The 20078-nt window shown below is 38.7% G+C and overlaps 1 protein-coding gene across 5 annotated transcripts in view; it reads right to left on the bottom strand.

Moving 5' to 3' along the window:
- The window catches only part of LOC126335531 (protein CLEC16A homolog), a 232100-nt gene extending 218371 nt beyond the window's left edge, over positions 1-13729 (bottom strand). For 3 of the 5 annotated variants that reach the window (XM_049998902.1, XM_049998903.1, XM_049998904.1), the window contains exons 1-3: positions 13208-13711; positions 3755-3883; positions 3530-3663 (exon numbers count right to left, since the gene is read on the bottom strand). In XM_049998902.1, coding sequence (XP_049854859.1) covers positions 3530-3663; positions 3755-3883; positions 13208-13281 — 337 coding nt within the window. In that variant the 5' untranslated portion in view covers positions 13282-13711. Of the gene's footprint in view, positions 1-3529; positions 3664-3754; positions 3884-13207 lie in introns of all 5 variants that reach the window. The other 2 variants (XM_049998900.1, XM_049998899.1) reach the window with 2 other exon arrangements.
- Positions 13730-20078: the final 6349 nt, after the last annotated feature.

The raw sequence follows: 20078 nt of genomic DNA, 5'->3' as shown, positions 1-20078 counted from the left end.
AGATGGCTCCATCAGTAACTCCATCCTTATCAAACTTAGCATTCACCAACAATACCTCCATGGCAACAGCTGCCACTCATTTCACAACAAGAAGACCCTTCCATACAGCCTAGCCACCCCCAGTTGTCACAACTGCAGTGACAAGCAGTCTCTCTAAAAACTGTGAAGGGCCTTGCTGAGGGCTTCAAAGGCCAAAATAGCCCTCCCCACACAATCCAGAAAGCGATCTCTCCTGCACTGTCTCCTCAGTGATCTATCACCCCACATGTACCCACTGACTGGCTACAAAAGAGTGCTCCCCTACATGAATCAGTACAACTCAAGCCTGCAATAACTGAACCATGTTCTCGCCAGGGTTTCAACTAACTCTCATCATGCCCTGAAATGAGAAGTATTCTCTGCACTACACTCCCGCCATTCCCACAGTGGTATTCTGCCATCCATCTAAACTACATAGTGTCCCTAATCCACCCCTGCTCCCAACCCCTTGCCCCATGGCTCATATACCTTTAATGCTCCTAGATGCAACACATGTACCGTATGCATCCTCCCACAACCTCCTACTCCAGTTCCATCACAGGGTTTTCCTACCTAGTCAAAGGCGAGTGCACCTGTAACAACTTTGTTACAAACACTGTGAGCGTGAATGGCCAAGAGGACACAGGATCACCCAGTTGCTGACCATGCCACAGAACAGAGTTTGACTGACTACAACCACTGTTTCACAGCCTTTGCCATTTGGATTCTTCCAAACAACATCAGCTCTTCTTGATTGTGCAGGTGGGAACTCTCCTACAAGATATCCTCCATTCCTGACACTCCCTGGTCTCAACCTCAACTAGCCTGTGTCCAACTGTCTCTAATCAATTATCTGCTCCTGCTCAAGCCTAATATGAGGCTACTATCCACACAGAGCACCTGCATAGCCCTTCACCTTCGCTGCTTCCCTCCTCTTCTGATTTTCTCACAGATATAGCAGCCTAATGCTGTACACAACAGCCCACTATCCCGCCATGCGCGAAATTTGGCACGTACTTCGATGCGAGATGCTTTTAATAGGTTCCACAACAAAACATTGTCTCGAAATTTGGTAGAAAATCAGAAGAAATTCTGGTCGTATGTAAAGTACACAAGCGCCAAGACGCAGTCAATACCTTCGCTGCACAGTGCCGATGGTACTGTTATCGACGACTGTGCCGCTAAAGCGGAGTTATTGAACGCAGTTTTCCGAAATTCCTTCACCAGGGAAGACGAATGGAATATTCCAGAATTTGAAACATGAACATCTGCTAGCATGAGTTTCTTAGAAGTAGATACCTTAGGGGTTGCGAAGCAACTCAAATCGCTTGATACGGGCAAGTCTTCAGGTCCAGATTGTATACCGATTAGGTTCCTTTCAGATTACGCTGATACTATAGCTCCCTACTTAGCACTCATATACAACCGCTCGCTCACCGATAGATCTGTACCTACAGATTGGAAAATTGCGCAGGTCGCACTAGTGTTCAAGAAGGGTAGTAGGAGTAATCCATTTAACTACAGACCTATATCATTAACGTCGGTTTGCAGTAGGGTTTTGGAGCATATACTGTATTCAAACATTATGAATCACCTCGAAGGGAACGATCTATTGACACGTAATCAGCATGGCTTCAGAAAACATCGCTCTTGTGCAACGCAGCTAGCTCTTTATTCGCACGAAGTAATGGCCGCTATCGACAGGGGATCTCAAGTTGATTCCGTATTTCTAGATTTCCGGAAAGCTTTTGACAACGTTCCTCATAAGCGACTTCTAATCAAGCTGCGGAGCTATGGGGTATCGTCTCAGTTGTGCGACTGGATTCGTGATTTCCTGTCAGGAAGGTCGCAGTTCGTAGTAATAGACGGCAGATCATCGAGTAAAACTGAAGTGATATCAGGTGTTCCCCAGGGAAGCGTCCTGGGACCTCTACTGTTCCTGATCTATATAAATGACCTGGGTGACAATCTGAGCAGTTCTCTTAGACTGTTCGCAGATGATGCTGTAATTTACCGTCTAGTAAGGTCATCCGAAGACCAGTATCAGTTGCAAAGCGATTTAGAAAAGATTGCTGTATGGTGTGTCAGGTGGCAGTTGACACTAAATAACGAAAAGTGTGAGATGATCCACATTAGTTCCAAAAGAAATCCGTTGGAATTCAATTACTCGATAAATAGTACAATTCTCAAGGCTGTCAATTCAACTAAGTACCTGGGTGTTAAAATTACGAACAACTTCAGTTGGAAGGACCACATAGATAATATTGTCGGGAAGGCGAGCCAAAGGTTGCGTTTCATTGGCAGGACACTTAGAAGATGCAACAAGTCCACTAAAGAGACAGCTTACACTACACTCGTTCGTCCTCTGTTAGAATATTGCTGCACAGTGTGGGATCCTTACCAGGTGGGATTGACGGAGGACATCGAAAGGGTGCAAAAAATGGCAGCTCGTTTTGTATTATCACGTTATAGGGGAGAGAGTGTGGCAGATATGATACACGAGTTGGGATGGAAGTCATTAAAGCATAGACGTTTTTCGTAGCGGCGAGACCTTTTTACGAAATTTCAGTCACCAACTTTCTCTTCCGAATGCGAAAATATTTGGTTGAGCCCAACCTACATAGGTAGGAATGATCATCAAAATAAAATAAGGGAAATCAGAGCTCAAACAGAAAGGTTTAGGTGTTCGTTTTTCCTGCTCGCTGTTCGGGAGTGGAATAGTAGAGAGATAGTATGATTGTGGTTCGATGAACCCTCTGCCAAGCACTTAAATGTGAATTGCAGAGTAGTCATGTAGATGTAGATGTAGACATCCTGTAACTACATTCCATCACACTATCGGAGGTACCACAGCATCTTCCTCCACCTCTACCCTGCTGTCCCTCCCTCTCCACACCCTATGTTTCTTCTGTACCCCATTACTCACCTTGACCAAAACCGCTGCTCAGTGTACCCAGCCCCCAACACCCAGAGATATGCCCACTGCACTCGGGCCTCAACACTGAGAGATAATGTTCGTTGGTTTTGTGTGTGTGTGTGTGTGTGTGTGTGTGTGTGTGTGTGTGTGGAGGGAGGGGGGGGGGGCACGTGCATAATGTCTTTTCCTTCGTTCAGTAATTACATATGAGTTACTAATTAATGTCACATACAAATTTCTTTTCACATTCTTACATGTCATCTCTGACATTCCCAGTATCAATAGCATTCTGTGCAAGTGTTGCTCACCATCTCTTACATCCTCAGCAAAATTTGTCATTTTCCTTATGCTCATCTTGATCTTTTTTGGTCTTACATCTTAGAGATGAATTGTTTTGAGCTGTATACCAGTTTATCTTAAAAACCCTAATACGGATGTTAATTTAAGTACTTACACAAATTTTGTTACTATTTTAGTTTTTAACAAAAATCGGAAAGGTAATGGTTTAGCTACATCATCAGTAAACATGAATAGGCTAAACCTATATTTAAAGCACGAAACCAATAAAAATTAAATTGAAATAACTGTACTCACACAAAGACGTTTCATTTCGAATATTTTCAAATAAAATATTTAAGGTCTGTAGTAGCTGCACACAAACATAGCTTCCACATTTTTGCTTCATTATTTTTAAAAAGAAAGACAGCATGTTTTTTTCCAAGAAAAAGCTGAAAATATAATGTAAAATATTACTAAATTGTACAGTACTTCCCAAATAACACAATACTGTCACTGTAATTCTCAACAGGAAATACTTACTCAAAGACACTGCTGTCATTTTGGTCACCCCATATTAGTATTTCAGCAATTGACCTCAATGTTTCTACAAGAAGTCCTCTATTTGTTTCTGACACTGATTGGTTTTTAGATAAAACATTGTACAGGTACCTGAAACAGTGCAATTTTATGGTAAGCTTTTTCATTCATAATACACAAAACATAAACAAAAGTTGGAAGTCAAATGTGACTGCACACAATGAATATGGCAGAAATCACTGTAGGAAAAAGTGACGCACATTTCAACCAACTTTAGATCACAATTTTCTCATATGGAACACAAAATTTTATTTTTTGTAACCAATATTGTCTATTAGCTCCTAGTAGAGTAGGATGGACAATTTGCAGTAGCAAACAAAAGGCTAAATTTCAAATCTAAGTCAAAACACATTCTTACTGAAATATACCCCTAGCATGGAGCACTTTTCAACATGGGATTGGGTACTTTTCAGCACCTAAATAACAACAGCTCTATATTTTTAACCAACTACACGCATTTTATTGATGTAACGGGCCTATAATGTATCTGCAAAACGGATGCAGCAAAATTACTGATATAAAATCAAAAAAATAGAAACAGAATTGGCTGCCTTAATTTTACTTTCTAATTCCTGCCTTCTATCTTATTTTTGCCCCACAAACAGTAATCTGTTGTCCTTCCCTGTACACTTAACAAGTTCAAAATCCTTTATTTGATAGTCTTCGAATCATCATCATTTTAAGTCCATAAAAGCTACCATCAATCTGAATGTTGGTATGAGTACCAGAATAGTTTATTAGCCATGGTCCTATAGGAGGTGGTATGCCACTACCTTTGAACTGACTTATCCACCCAATTACAGAGGGACCAACACTTTAACATGGATCCTGAATCACTATGCAACTCGGCACTTTTCTCATTAAAAACCATCACCATATGTATAAAAAGTGATAAATGACAGATTAAAATCTTGATACTGACCAGGAATCAATCCCGTGACCTTTGTATTTGTAATCTGGCACTTAGCACTGTGCCACTAACACAGAAATCTTCTACAAAAGGCTTCATTAGTGAACCTTTTCAGCACTGGAATGGCTGTGTAATAGGCCTATATATAAACAATCACATTCCCAATCATACTTAATATGAACTGACATAAATGAGATTATTTTGCCCAATTAATTCAGAAATTCTTCACCTAAATGTACTAAATACCACTTGAAACACTTTCTCTAAAAGTAGTAAGAATGCTTTAACCTCGAGGATTGATTTAAACCCTGTTAAATGTACCCCATCCCACTTAAATAGTTTATTTTTATATGAACATATTAAATAATATCATATATTACTATATGGAATAATGCCCACAAATTGTTTCCTTTTAGATTTGGGTAACATGGTGAGAACTTGCAAAAGTAAGTGTGTTGAACTAGAAGTGATCAAGGAAAAGGATGCAAGGCCATGAAAGCAGTAGAAGATGGCATATCCCTCAGAACTGCTGCAGATCTACATGAGAAGCAGTATTCTGCATTCTTTAGTGTATTAAGAAACAGTAAAATACACAAGTCAGAAAATTTTCACTCCAAATGAAGAATGTCCACTTTATGATTACAAATGCAAATGGAGAATGTATGTTTTCTCTACTTAGTGTTCAACCCTGGAGTTGGTTCGTAGAAGTACGCCACTCCCTTCTCCTCCCTCTGTCCTCTTCACTGCCGCATATGCTGTACATCTCACATCATTCACATCTGTTGTACATCCTTGGTTGTCCCTGGTGATTCCTTCCCTTAATAACTCCTTCTTCTATTGTTCTAATGATTTTGTTGCATCTTAAAATGAGTAATTTAACTTTGTCTCTTCCTGCTTGGATGTGACTTTGTGGCGATCTGGTTTCCTGCAATCTTCTCAGCACCTTAGATTGATAACACACATCTCTCCAGCAATCTTCATCATCCTCCTGTAGCATGGAATCTTCATGGCTTCTAGCTGTCTTCTCTCTTGTTTTCCTATTGTCCAAGTTTCACACATGTATATGATTAGTTTCCTTACTCCAGACTGATGTTCTTGCCAGGGAGTAAATTCTTTCTAAAACTAAATGCAATTTTCGCCTGCAGTCTTCTGCTCACAATTTCTTTGCAGCTTCTATCATCCCTTACGATCCTGTACCCATACCTCTATCATTTCTAGCCCCTCTCTTGCAATTCTTATTTTTGAAGGTTCATATTCTTCTTCAGTACTGCATACTGTCACTTTAGTCTTCACCTGTTTACTCATATCATAATGGTTACAGAAGATCCTTCCCAATGTGCTGAGGACCTTCTCTATATATTCTTCCATTTCTCTGATCGTTGTTGTTGTGGTCTTCAGTCCAAAGACTGGTTTGATGCAGCTCTCCCTGCTACTCTACCTTGTGCAAGCCTGTTCATCTACAAACAACTACTGCAGCCTATCTGCAAACAACTACTGCAGTCTATGTACTTTAGAATGTGCTTTTGGAATATTTCTATGATTTTTACCCCCCCCCCCCCCAAGCTTCCCTCCAGTGCTAAATTAGTGATCCCTCACTGTCTCAGAATGTGTCCTACCAACCAAATCTATTTGTGTGTCAGGATGTGGCACAAATTCCTTGTCATCACAATTCTATTCAGTAGGTTGTGGTGGCTAGTGTCTAACGTCCCGTCGACAATGAGGTCATTAGAGACGGAGCGCAAGCTCGGGTTAGGGAAGGATTGGGAAGGAAATCGGCCGTGCCCTGTCAAAGGAACCATCCCGGCATTTGCCTGAAACGATTTAGGGAAATCACGGAAAACCTAAATCAGGATGGCCGGAGACGGGATTGAACCGTCGTCCTCCCGAATGTGAGTCCAGTGTGAATTCTACTCAGTATCTCCTCATTAGTTACTCAATATAATCATCTAATCTTCTGCATTTTCTGTAGCAGCACATTTCAAAAGCTTCTACTCCTTCTCAACCAAACTTTTTATCATACACGTTTCACTCCCATATGTGGCTACATCATATAAAAAATTTCGAAAAAAATTCCTAACGCCTAAATCAATATTTGATGTTAACAAATTTATCCTCTTCAGAAATGCTTTTCTTGCCATTGTCAGTCTACATTTTATATCCTCTCTACTTCGGAGAAATTTTGCTGCCCAAACAACGAAACTTACCAACTACTTTAAATGTCTGATTTTCTGATCTAATTCTTTCAACATCACCTGACTTAATTAAACAACATTCCATTATTCTTGTTTTACTTTTGTTGATGTTCATCTTAGATCCTCCTTTCCATTGCCATCAAAAGCCTTCTCTGCGTCTACAAATGCTATAAATGCAGGTTTGCCTTTCCTTAACACAGATTTCATAATCAGATTTTAAACTTTTATACTCTTCCAGGGGCGGATTTGGACTCTTATCACAATTTATTGGTTATAAACTGTTGATTAAAACTGAAGAAATTGCAAAAAGGTAGGAAACTATGTAGATGGATCTTGGGTAAGTTGAAAGAACCACAGGTTGTTGAAAGTTTCAGAGGGAGCATTAGGCAACACGTGACAATAACAGGGAAAAGGAGTACAATAGAAGATGAATGGGTGGCATTAAGAGATGAAATAGTGAAGGCAGAGGAGGATAAAATATGTAAAAAGACAGGCCTAGTAGAAATCCTTGGGTAACACAAGAGATATTGAATTTAATTGATGTACGGAGAAAACATAAAAGTGCAACAAATGAAGCAGGGGAAAGGAAATACAAATGTCTAAAAAATGAGATTCACAGGAATTGCAACATGGCTAAGCAGGAGTGGCTAGAGGACAAATGTAAGGATTTAGAAGCATTTATCACTAGGAGAGTAATAAATACTGCCTACAGGAAAATTGGAGTGATCTTTCAAGAAAAGAGAATCAGCTCTATGAATATCAAGAGTTCAGATGAAAAACCAGTCCTAAGTAAAGGAGGGAAAGCTGAAAGGTGGAAGGAGTACATAGAGGGTCTATACAAGGGAGATGAACTTGAAGGCAATATTACAGAATTGAATGAGAATGTTGATGACGATGAGATGGGAAATATGATACTGTGAGAAGAATTTATTGAGCACTGAAAGATCAAAGTCAAAACAAGGGTGCAGGAGTAGACGACATCCTGTCAGAATTTGTGATTATATTGGGAGAGCCAGGTATGACAAAACTCTTCCATCTGGTGTGCAAGATGTCTGAGACAGGCGAAATACCCTCAGACTTCAAGAAGAACATTATAATTCCATGTGATTCTTCAACTTCTCACAGTGTATTTCTTGCTCGAACAGTCCACGGGTGTACTGTCGGTCCATAGTGTCCAACATGCACAATATTTTGGCGATCAGACATGTCACCATCGCCAGGTGCGCTGACAAACTGAGCCCCTGAGGGCTGACACCCGTCCTAAATCCCCTTCCCTCACAAGGCATTTTCACCGCGGTCTGTGACTGTGGTCGCGCGTTGGCGGTAGCTGAGAATTTGGCGCCGGCGTCGGTGTAACTGCCTCGTCCGCCCTGGTTGCTCGTTCGTTTTCTTAGCTAAGCCTCTTTTTAATTAGACTCAGTGCTGGTTCCCATGCCTTGCTGAGATTATAGCCACAATCTCTGTTGATGGGTCCGTCCCTGGTATGAATTTCAATAGCCTCTCTAACGACGTTGTACCAGTATTTAGATGTCTGTGCCAAGATCCTGGAATGTTGGTAATCCATTTCATGATTTTCGGACAAACAGTGCTATGCGACTGCCAACTTCAAAAAAACGGGTACTTGGAATTGGCAGATCAGACGCGCTCTTCGCCCCACCGCTACAGTACAGCGTGTGGAGGTGGACGAAGTCATGGAGGAAGAGATAGCCACCACCTATATACCGTATACTGGTGCTCTATCGGGGAAAATAGGATGAATATTGAGGAAACACTGAGTAGGAACTGGGTCCCCGCCCCCCCCCCCCCCCCAATAAAACATTATTGGGAAGTGTCAAAGACGATCTCGGTTTGCGGAAGGCCAGCATAGTATACCAGATTCCCTGTGCGGGTGGGAAGACTTACACTGGACGGACAATGTGCACCATTGCTGAGAACATCAGAGGCACTCTCGACTTATGTACCCCAACAAGTCGGCAGCCGCAGAGCAGTGCTTGTCCGAAAATCACGAAATGGACTACCAACATGCCAGGGTCTTGGCACAGACATCTAAATACTGGGACAGCGTCATTAGAGAGGCCATTGAAATTTGTACCAGGGACGGAATCATCAGCAGAGATTGCGGCTATAACCTCAGCAAGGCATGGGAACCAGCACTGGGTCTAATTAAAAAGAGGCTCAGCAACGAAAAGGAACGAGCGACAAGGGTGGACGAGGCAGTTACGCTGACGCCACCCTCTCAGCGACCATCAACGCGCGGCCATGGAGAGAACGCCTCGTGGGGAATGGGATTTAGGAAGGACGGACGGACGCCCGCCCGCCCACCCTCAGGAGCTCAATTCGTCAGCACACCTGACAATGGCGACATGTCTGATCGCTGAAATATTGTGCCCGTTGGACACTATGGAGCGGCAGTACACCCGTGGACTGTTCGAGCAACAAATACGCCAGGGAACTTGAAGAATCACAAGGAATTAAAATGTTCTTCTTGAAGTCTGAGGGTATTTCACCTGTCTCAAACATCTAGCACATTAGATAGAAGAGTTCTGTCATGCAAGGCTCTCCCAACATAATCACTAATTCTGACAGGATGTCGTCTACTCCTGCACCCTTGTTTTGACTTGGATCTTTCACTGCTCAATAAATTCTTCTCGCAGTATCATATCTCCCATCTCATCGTCATCTACATTCTAACTCAGTTCTATAATATTTTTTTAGACATTTGTATTTCCTTTCCCCTGCTTCATTTGTTCCATTTTTATGTTTTCTCCTTACGTCAATTAAATTCAATATCTCTAGTGTTATCCAAGGATTTTTAATAGGCCTGTCTTTTTACATATTTGGTCCTCTGCTGCCTTCACTATTTTATCTCTTAATGCTACCCATTCATCTTCTATTGTATGCCTTTTCCCTGTTATTGTCACGTGTTGCCTAATGCTCACTCTGAAACTTTCAACAACCTGCGGTTCTTTCAACTTACGCAAGATCCATCTACATACTTTCCTACCTTTTTGCAATTTCTTCAGTTTTAATCAACAGTTCATAACCAATAAATTGTGATAAGAATCCAAATCCACCCCTGGAAATTCATAACAGTTTAAAATCTGATTATGACATCTGTCTCTTACCAAATGTTATATAATCAATCTGAATCCTTACGGAGTCTCCAGGTCTCTTCAATATGTGCAACCTTCTTTCATGATTCTTAACGTGTTAGCAATAATTAAATTATGCTCTGTACAAAACTCTGGCAGATGGCTTCCTCTTCCATCCCTTTCCCCAGTCCATATTCACTTACCATTTTTCCTCCTCTTTTTTTCCCCCTATTATCGAATTTCAGTCCCCCGCTGCTAGCAAAACTTTCGCCTCTCTTACTCTCTGTATAATTTTTTTTTATCTCATCACACATCTCTTCACTCTCTTCATCACCTGCAGAGCTTGTTGGCATATCAACTTGTACTTCTGTGGTGGGTGTGGGCTTCATTTCTATCTTGGCATTCACTATGCTGTTCATAGAAGTTTACACACATACCTATTTTTTATTTATTATCAAACTCACTCCTGTGGTACCCCTATTTGATTTTGTATTTTTAACCTTGTATTCTATTCCTCCTGTCACCGAACATTACTAATTCCCACCACATCTAACTTCAACCTATCCACTTCTCTTTTTAAATTTTCTAACCTACCTGTTTGATGAAGGGATCTAACATACCACACTCCAATCCATATAACGCTAGTTTTGTTTTCTTCTGATGACAACATCCTACACCCTCCTAAGTAGTCCCCACCCAGAGATCTGAATGGGATCCAAGAGGATTCCACCATTACATTATTAAAAATTACAAATAAGAAGAATCAACTGATTAAAAAAGGCATAGCTTGTATACACATATGCAAAATGGGTAGGCTCAAGTATTACAAAGTAGTTGGAATTCATATAGAATAGCTGACACTGACTGTAACAAGGATTTAACGAGTCTGTACTAACAGAAACCACTAGCTTTTCAAGAGCAACTGATTTCAACAGAGAATATGTCAAAGAATTTTTTGACTACTTTGAACAAGTTATTCATTCAGATCATTCACTGAAGACTGAATATATAACTTGGACATTGTAACATGTGTTTGTACACTGAAGTAAACTGTAAAACTGAATGTGAACCAAACACAAATAAAGAAAACCCAATTTTTTGTGGGAGTCTTTGGCATACAGAAAAAAGCAAAGAACTGCGAGCAAGTACAACTGAAAGAAACGTGAAGATAAAGATATCTGCCCCTCTCAAATGCAGTGAGGAAAAATACAACTGGGAGAAGAAATGGAAATCATCCATAACTTTTTTTAAAAACTGAACTGGAAGATATTACAAGACTGGAAAAAGTTCAGAGTGTCTTTAAAGGAAATGATGTTTGAAAGACTATAAATAAATAAGTAAATAGGCCTAAACAAAAAAATATGAATGCAAGGTTGCAAGAAAAGTTATAGCCTACTCCATGAACTTTCAACATTTTAGCTTTTCTGCATGATTCAGTACCATAGATAAGATTGTGAAAACATGGACTTAAAAATTCAAATCATTTAAATATTACCATTAAAGGATGTTGATCCTGTGGAGTTTTCAGAGAAAAGACAACAAAGTCGTATTTGTAGGAAAATTCTTTTTTTTTTTTTTGCATTTTATATCAAACAGGAAAGGAATTCGTGGCGGGCCGCATCAAACCAGTCAGTAGACTGGTGACAAAAAAATCAATAATTTTGCTGCATTTGTGTTCATGGATAGAATGTTGGCCCACTAAATCAGTGGAATATATGCTTAGTTGATATAAAAATAAAAAGAGCTGTTATTATTTAGACGCTGAAGGATACCCCTTCCGCTGTTGAAAAAATCCATGGTGGGAGTTACTCGGGACTGTGATAAAAATTTACAAGCTGTCCAATACATTATAGTAGTGTAACTAATGGTCCTACTTCATAAAAATTAATATTTGTGCTTCACAGGAAAAAATATTATAATCTTCAATTTGTTGAAATGCAATCCTCTCCCCCTTACATCTGATTTAAGTGGTAGTAAAAAGTGTATAATATCTGCATTTTATTTCCTTGCTAGAACATAAATCCGTTTGTAATTTGCATGAAACAGTAGGGCCCTTAGAACAATCAAGTGCTACATACACAACAATCTGCAAATTGATTGCAGTACCAGATCAAGTGCACAAAAACTAAGACCTAATATCATATAACAGTGACTATTAAAATAACGCAAACTATAACATAGATGTTTTTTTCAGCCAACTTCAAATGAATACAGTAACACTAACATGCACTAGCTGTACCTCACAACAGTGACATTTGCTGGTACATATACCAAACATACATACATAGCTATTCACTACATCATCAGTTTAAGTAAAAATGTCAGTTAGATTTCAGTTTTGACAGCACTTGTTCACAACAGTCAAGATTAGGTATTTTGTATATGATAAATTTATTAAAAGTGCATAACAATATTTCATTCTGACAGCATATTAATTCTGTAAATATTAGCAGTTCCAGTTTACTCTAACAATCACCTATTTTGACAAAATGACCAAGTAGTAAGTATTATATTCAAATGTTTTATGCTTTTTATGTTATACTTTTAGACATGTTCCACACCCACGAGAATCATCTCAGCTTTTGGTCTATGGAACTACAACTGAATCTAATCTAATTTATTGTAGCTTTTCATTTATACTATAACAGTAAGAGATCATTAAAAATTTCAATACTACTTCCCTAAATAACGCTAGTTTTTTTTTTTTTTTTTTTTTTTTTGTTTCTTTTCCTCCATTGGGAGATTAAAAAAATCTGTTAAGGAATTCAAATTTTTAATGATCAACTGCTATTACAATGTAAATAAATATCAGGAATAAACTTGCTGCTGCAAATAAATATACATGTTTATCATACAGCTGTCAACTGTGGCCTATGCATTCTTTATAAAATACCAAATGTCAAACAATTTGGTAATTCATCTGATTTATTAATGCAATTGTTGAATGTGATACTGTATAGGGTAAAATACGGATACTACGCCTACTAATACTAATTACAACAACAACAACAATAACACTAATAACGCTGCTGTTGGGTGTCGTAATACCTGGGAAACAGCGAAATCAATTTAATACAATAGTTGTTGTATATTTCGCACAACTATGATACATCTTTCCTAATGTACACGTTACAGGATACAATCAATGTGAATTGCATTCAAACGCTAAACTAGAGAGAAACTCGGAACGACAGCTACTCACTTAAGGTGTTCCAATGAATGTGGATTTTTCGGTTTCCATAAGCCGCCTCCAAACCAGCTTCTACTTCTGAACATTTCGGCGAGTCTCTCGGTGGGTGACAATCACGAGAATAACTGAGTCATAATGTGTTAACCACAAAACCCATTTCAAGCGTAACTCATTAAAGGCTGGGGGATGTCACTCTTGGCAAACGTATTTAAAGGAACATCATCGTCTCACACACAAAACAGAAAACACTTACACTCTATCTATAAGGGATATGCAAATACAAAAGCAAACACTCCCTCTCCACCACCATCGTAGGTTCTAACACTGTTGTTGTTAACCCGCTTGACAGCAATACGTCACGTGATGCATAGGTGTTTTATCTTTGTTCGCGTACATTTCTGATTTCATAACAAAGAGTCATGCTCTATAGTTCACGCCACATGATCTATGGTTCACACGATAGATTATAAAATTGTTGAAGTGAGCATTCGGATGGGCACAGCGAGAATTCTGTCCACAACATCTCCTCCAGTTCAAGTCACGTGATTTTGGGACCGCGCAGTTTAGCCCATATATCGCTCATCGTACTTTGAGCCTTATTACCTTGCTGCTACATATAAATCATATTTTCAAGCACCGTGAATCTTTGTATACACGTTTTACAGACATCTTAACAGTTTGATATCAGGAACTTAACTTAGCTTAAAGACATGAAGAGCATTTGTATTGTGCCTTTTCCCACAGTCTCATAGCACAGATTCCACTTTATTTACGTTTTACGACAACAAGATAAGAAGTGACAGCCAACAATATTTTTTTACGTTTCCTACTTATTAATATTGTCGAATCTCTATTCTAATGAATTATGCTACAGTGACACTGCAGAAACTGACAAAGTGTCACCAAACACACAGCATTTGAAACTATGAAACTGTTACACTAAATACAGTAAGCGATTTGCACCACCTACTTATCCATTATTATTTTCAATTTCTCTTTATATACTCTTCTACTCTTTATGCACAAGAAAATATCTATGATCAGAAAAGTAAATCCATACACCCTGCACAAAAATAAAAAATAAAAATACAGTATCAATGATCGAATATTGGAATAATAAAAGAACTCACAGCCAACAATATTTCTTTAGGTTTTTGTTGCACTGATTCATGTTACCTAATCTGTTCTGATTAATTACGTTACAACGACACTGAGTAGGAAACCGTCTCATACAGAAATACTTAGATACACACATGGGTTTGAGATCCTGCACAAAGTGTAGGATATGAATAAGACTGTCATGTACGAATTTTACCTGCATTTGAGCATAGCACTAATATGTATACACTGACTGGAAGTTTACTCAAACACACTTGCAAATTTATCTAGCAGTTTCTCATAAGCAAATGGCCATAAAATTGTAGAGATTATCTCTACAATACAATGACCTAGCAAAAGGGAGGAGGGTTTCCAGCAGGTCTGGACCCTCCTTCCCCTCCCCATCTCCTAGGAGAAATGCCACGCAACCGTTTTGCCATGTAGTGAAATTTAAAGATATTTGTTTCTCAATCACATGACGAAAAAGGGATGCACACTATTAATAGTCAGCAAGGCCAATGATAGATTCAAACCATCTATATATCCATAGTATTATCGGCTGTCGCCCGTCAGTGTTTTAGCCATGACAATTAATGGCCCTGCTTGAGCTCAGGCGTTGTTTACTCAATCAGTGCAATTCTTTCTTGCAGTTGAATTTAATCTAATTGCTATTGCCTTTTGTTTTTGTGTTGTGTGGTGCTGTGATAGTTTCTAATAATGGGTCATTTGTTGATGAGAAAGGAGAGGAAAACCGTTTGTTTTTCCACTAGTGTTGTGGAAAGTTAAACATGCACTACTAAAATAGCCCAATTACATATCTATAGCAGTTTAATGTTAGCACTGGAGTCATTATTTGAAGGCTGGTAGAACTTAAGAATTGCAATATTTCAGTATTTCACAAGGCAGCAGAGCAGTAAATGCAATTATACACAACATTAAATTAAAATAAGTGCAGAAATCTGCACTTGGATTTGTCTGTGAAGCCCAAAAATCGCGCTGAATTACCATGCAGAATTAAATTTTAAAATACGCATGGATTCATACACAATTAAAGAAGAAACTTGCAATGTCACATTTCAGTCATTTTTGTGACACATTTTTCTTTTATTTTAAAACAATATACAACAATCAGTTTTTTCAACTTCTGCACTGAATTAGAGTAGCTCTGCTTATTGAGCCACTGCGCTAGCAATCCCTGGATACAGGAGGCAAAATGGTTTGAGTTAATCTGCTGGAAACCTTGAAAATGATTTTCTGTGATTTCTTATTTTCAGATTGGGTACATGCTGTGGTTGATCTCTTCTATAGGCCATAGCCAATTCCTTTTGAATACCCTTCTTTCCTTAAAGATTCCAATTCCCTTAAAGATGCAGCTCCTCTGCTTTAATGAAAATGGGTGCATTGAAGGTGTGCCAAGCATTTGTTTGGAGAAGCCTAGCTCAAAAAGCCATATCATAAATAAATCATAATCCAAATTCTCTTTATTGAGGCTCATGCAGTCATCTTCTGGAACATTCTTTAACTCAGAAAATGATCTTTCATACATGGCATGAAGTGACAGATGCGTACTTAAATGAAGATATTTGCAAAAGTGTAAGCTTGAATAATTCCAGGTCCTTTGCATTTGGCACAAAAAATTATTGTAGCTCCTCTGTCGAACAGAGATCCCTTTATTCCAATAGGCCTCTCGATAATAATCAAGGTGTCCTAAAAAGTTAGCACTGTGTGTTACTGATCACTTCCTCAGCTCAAACTCGGACTGAAAGATGAAGAGTGTAAAATGTCCTTGGAGAGTGAAGGGCGATTGGAGAATGACTGCTTCTTAGTTGTTTGGCAAAATACAACACTCCTAAATATCAAGACAATGTCTATGAGATCATTTTGAAATAAAATAGTTTATCGCTCTGCATGGAAATTTTCAGAATGAATGAAAAACCTGAGTCTTTTTATGGTCCTCTTTAACATATCGGACCTCCTCGCCCCTCCCCACCTTTGGTGAAATCCTGGCTACATCCTTGTACAATACAAGACATACATTTGTTTTATATAGCTATGAAAATGAAGTGATGTTCCTTTTATATATTTCTCTTTACATCTGTAGCAACGACTATACTTCACCAACTCAGACATTCAGAAATGTATGTAAAACAAGGCAAATAACTGTAATATTCAAATTTCGCTATTATCGAAAACTGTAGGTAAGCAGAGTCGTCCCAAAATCACCCCACTATCCTGTTTTGATGCACTTGACTATCCTGGTTTGATGTTGAGCACAAGTGCAGTAGACTAGGTTTACTTCATAGATAAACATACTCTATGGTCCACGTTAGTGGTTCACACTGTGATGCACTTATTGCCAAATAAGTGCACAAACACCCAAACATTCCCTTAAAGAGGGTAGCCCTAAATATCATCTGCATTTATCATAAATTAGGTCTGTTATCGAGTTTGATAGCAGCTATAACTATACCAAAAATGTTTTAGGAAAGTAGTAATTTTTAACACGGGTTTTTGTGTTGCCTTAATAGAGACCTTGTTTTGTGTATTTGCGGCAATTCTTATAGGGAATTATCAAATTTTTAGCTAAACATCTTAAAAGACAATCAGTGGTCTTAATTTAAAGTTGTTTACTGCCTTGTAAAACATTGCACCAGCCGAAATGCAGCACCACTGTAAATGCTGTTCTTGAACATGGGATGAATTGGCTGATGTTTGAAAACAGCTGGAAATCACCCTAACTACTGTCAAACGATTGGCAGCTGCTGCAACTCAGTGTCCTGGAAGAGCTCCTGAGAGTTGTGTACCTGTGAAACCAACACCAGAGGTACCTCAAATTCTATACTCTCCTGTGAATCCCGTCTCCTCTATAGAAAGCACAGGATATGACTTGAGCTGTAGGGTTGAGAACTGTAGGGGCCCCCTAAATGGGTCAGGTGTGCACTACATATCAGAGGCTGCTACTCAGGTAGCAGACTGTGTGTGGGGCGCACACAAGGGTTTTTAGGTTAGGTGATTCTCCATTCAATACAGATAATGATTGCTGTAGGAAAAACAGATGTATCTGTGAAGGATCAAAGGAAATGCCTCCCAAAGTGAGAGCACTAAAATCTTAGTGGAAAATTGCTAAGGCAATCGCAACAAAGTGCCAGACTCTGAAGGGCTCATGAAAAGCCATGAAGCTCACATAATAGTAGGAACAGCAAGCTGATTGAAACCTGATACTGACAGCAGTGAGATTTATATAAGTTCGAACACACTACCCTGACTTACACTATTAGAATATATTGGCCCTTTCACAACAAATACTGCATAGCGCACCCATCATTACTGATGAAAGATGACATAGGACATAAAACAGCGAAACTGTAGTGTGTAAATGACGTAATGCAAAAATCTTGGTTAACCTGTACACATGTGAGGTGTCCATAAAATTCTCCTACGTGTCTTTTCGAGTCAAGCGCGTTTTATCATATTATATCTATTTAACAATAGCCTTTAATATAAGTGGCGATAAATCTCTTTTGTAACACATAGTGAAATCGACTTCTGTCAATCAATAGAATATAAGGGCGATGAAAGGGTGCTGCACGTCCGTTCATGGAATTACCACATTTTTTACACATAAAACATAATTTAACCTATGCTGGTCATTTGCTATTACATGGTGATGAAGTGGCGTTGTTCGTTCATTCACGCATTATTTTTAGTATTAAGATAAAAATTCAATCTTGATAATATTCTTCATTCAGTGCATGTCAGCAACAAGAAGTATATCTACATCAGCTGATAAAAACACTCGAACATCTGTGTACAGGTTAACCGAGATTATTGCATTATGGCGTTTACATACTACAGTTTCGCTCTTTTATGTCCTATGTCGTCTTTCATCAATAACGATAGATGCGTTATGCAGCATTCATTGTGAAGGGCCGATATATTCTAATAGTGTAAGTCAGGGTAGTGTGTTCGAACTTATATAAATCCACACATAGTTTGTTACATTTTAGTCATAACCTGGTGCAAAGGCTTTATGTTTAAGATTTTCAACCTTTCTATAAGTTATTTGTTTTAAGATATAACTGCACTGGTCTTTTATCTTTGACAGTCATGGTCTCAGTTAGACATGTACAATGTTCCCCACCATGTTGATTTGCAGCGCATTATCTAGTCCTACTTAGTTTGACGTGAGCTCCCTTTGACTGTGTAAATCATGGAATTCTTTTAGATAAGCTAAATCATTATGGTTTGAGGGGGGCAGTGCACAAATGGTATAATTCATACTTAACTGGAAGAATGCAGAAAGTTGAAATAAGTGGTTCATGTAATGTTAATACAACAGCTGATTCCTCAAACTGGGGGGGGCTATCAAGCACGGGGTCCCACAGGGTTCGGTCTTAGGTCCTTTACTGTTCTTGGTATACATTAATGACTTACCATTCCATATTGATGAGGATGCAAAGTTAGTTCTTTTTGCTGATGATACAAGTATAGTAATAACATCCAAAAACCAAGAACTAAGTGATGTAATTGTAAATGATGTTTTTCACAAAATTATTAAGTGGTTCTCAGCAAATGGACTCTCTTTAAATTTTGATAAAACACAGTATATACAGTTCCGTACAGTAAATGGCACAACTCCTGTAATAAATATAGACTTTGAACAGAAGTCTGTAGCTAAGGTAGAATTTTCAAAATTTTTAGGTGTGTCCATTGATGAGAGGTTAAACTGGAAGCAACACATTGATGGTCTGCTGAAACGTCTGAGTTCGGCTACATATGCTATTAGGGTTATTGCAAATTTTGGTGATAAGAATCTCAGTAAATTAGCTTACTATGCCTACTTTCATTCACTGCTTTCGTATGGTATCATATTCTGGGGTAATTCATCGTTGAGTGGAAAAGTATTCATTGCTCAAAAACGTGTAATCAGAATAATTGCTGGAGCCCACCCACGGTCATCTTGCAGACATCTATTTAAGGATCTAGGGATCCTCACAGTAACCTCACAGTATATATATTCACTTATGAAATTTGTTGTTAATAATCCAGCCCAGTTCAAAAGTAATAGCAGTGTGCATAGCTATAACACCAGGAGAATGGATGATCTTCACTATGCAGGGTTAAATCTGACTTTGGCACAGAAGGGGGTAAATTATGCTGCCACAAAAGTCTTTGGTCACCTACCAAACAGCATCAAAAGCCTGAAAGATAGTCAACCAACATTTAAAAATAAATTAAAAAAATTTCTAGATGACAACTCCTTCTACTCATTGGCTGAATTTTTAGATATAAATTAAGGGAGGGAAAAAACTAACTTAAGCATTAGTGTCATGCAATATTTTGTGTAATGTAATATCTTGTACAGACATCTTTCATTAACCTGACACGTTCCACATCATTACGAAGTGTCGTATTCATGATGTATGGAACAAGTATTAATCTAATCTAATTTAATCTCCCAAGGCCCGCCGCACGTAGTCTATGGAGACGAGGTGCACACCCGAGCTTAAGTCTTGATGTTGACTTAAAACTTATGTACCAAATTTTTAAAATACGACTACGACTATTCAGGCTGTTTTAGTTTTATTTCTAGACCACGCCCTCTTAGACAAATTATAAATTCAGTTATATCTTACGAAGAAGGCTCAATTATTTGGGCTGACACCTAGGTAAAGGTTGGTTTCATTACCGCAATCGAGGCTGACAGTTTCTTATATATTCCATCACGAATTCTTCTCCTGCGCCAGCCTCTTCATCTCAGAGTAACACTTGCAACCTACAGCCT

The sequence above is a fragment of the Schistocerca gregaria genome, chromosome 2 (assembly GCF_023897955.1).
Source record: "Schistocerca gregaria isolate iqSchGreg1 chromosome 2, iqSchGreg1.2, whole genome shotgun sequence".
NCBI classification, from domain to species: Eukaryota; Metazoa; Arthropoda; class Insecta; order Orthoptera; family Acrididae; genus Schistocerca; species Schistocerca gregaria.
This window is presented reverse-complemented; position numbering and strand designations above follow the sequence as displayed.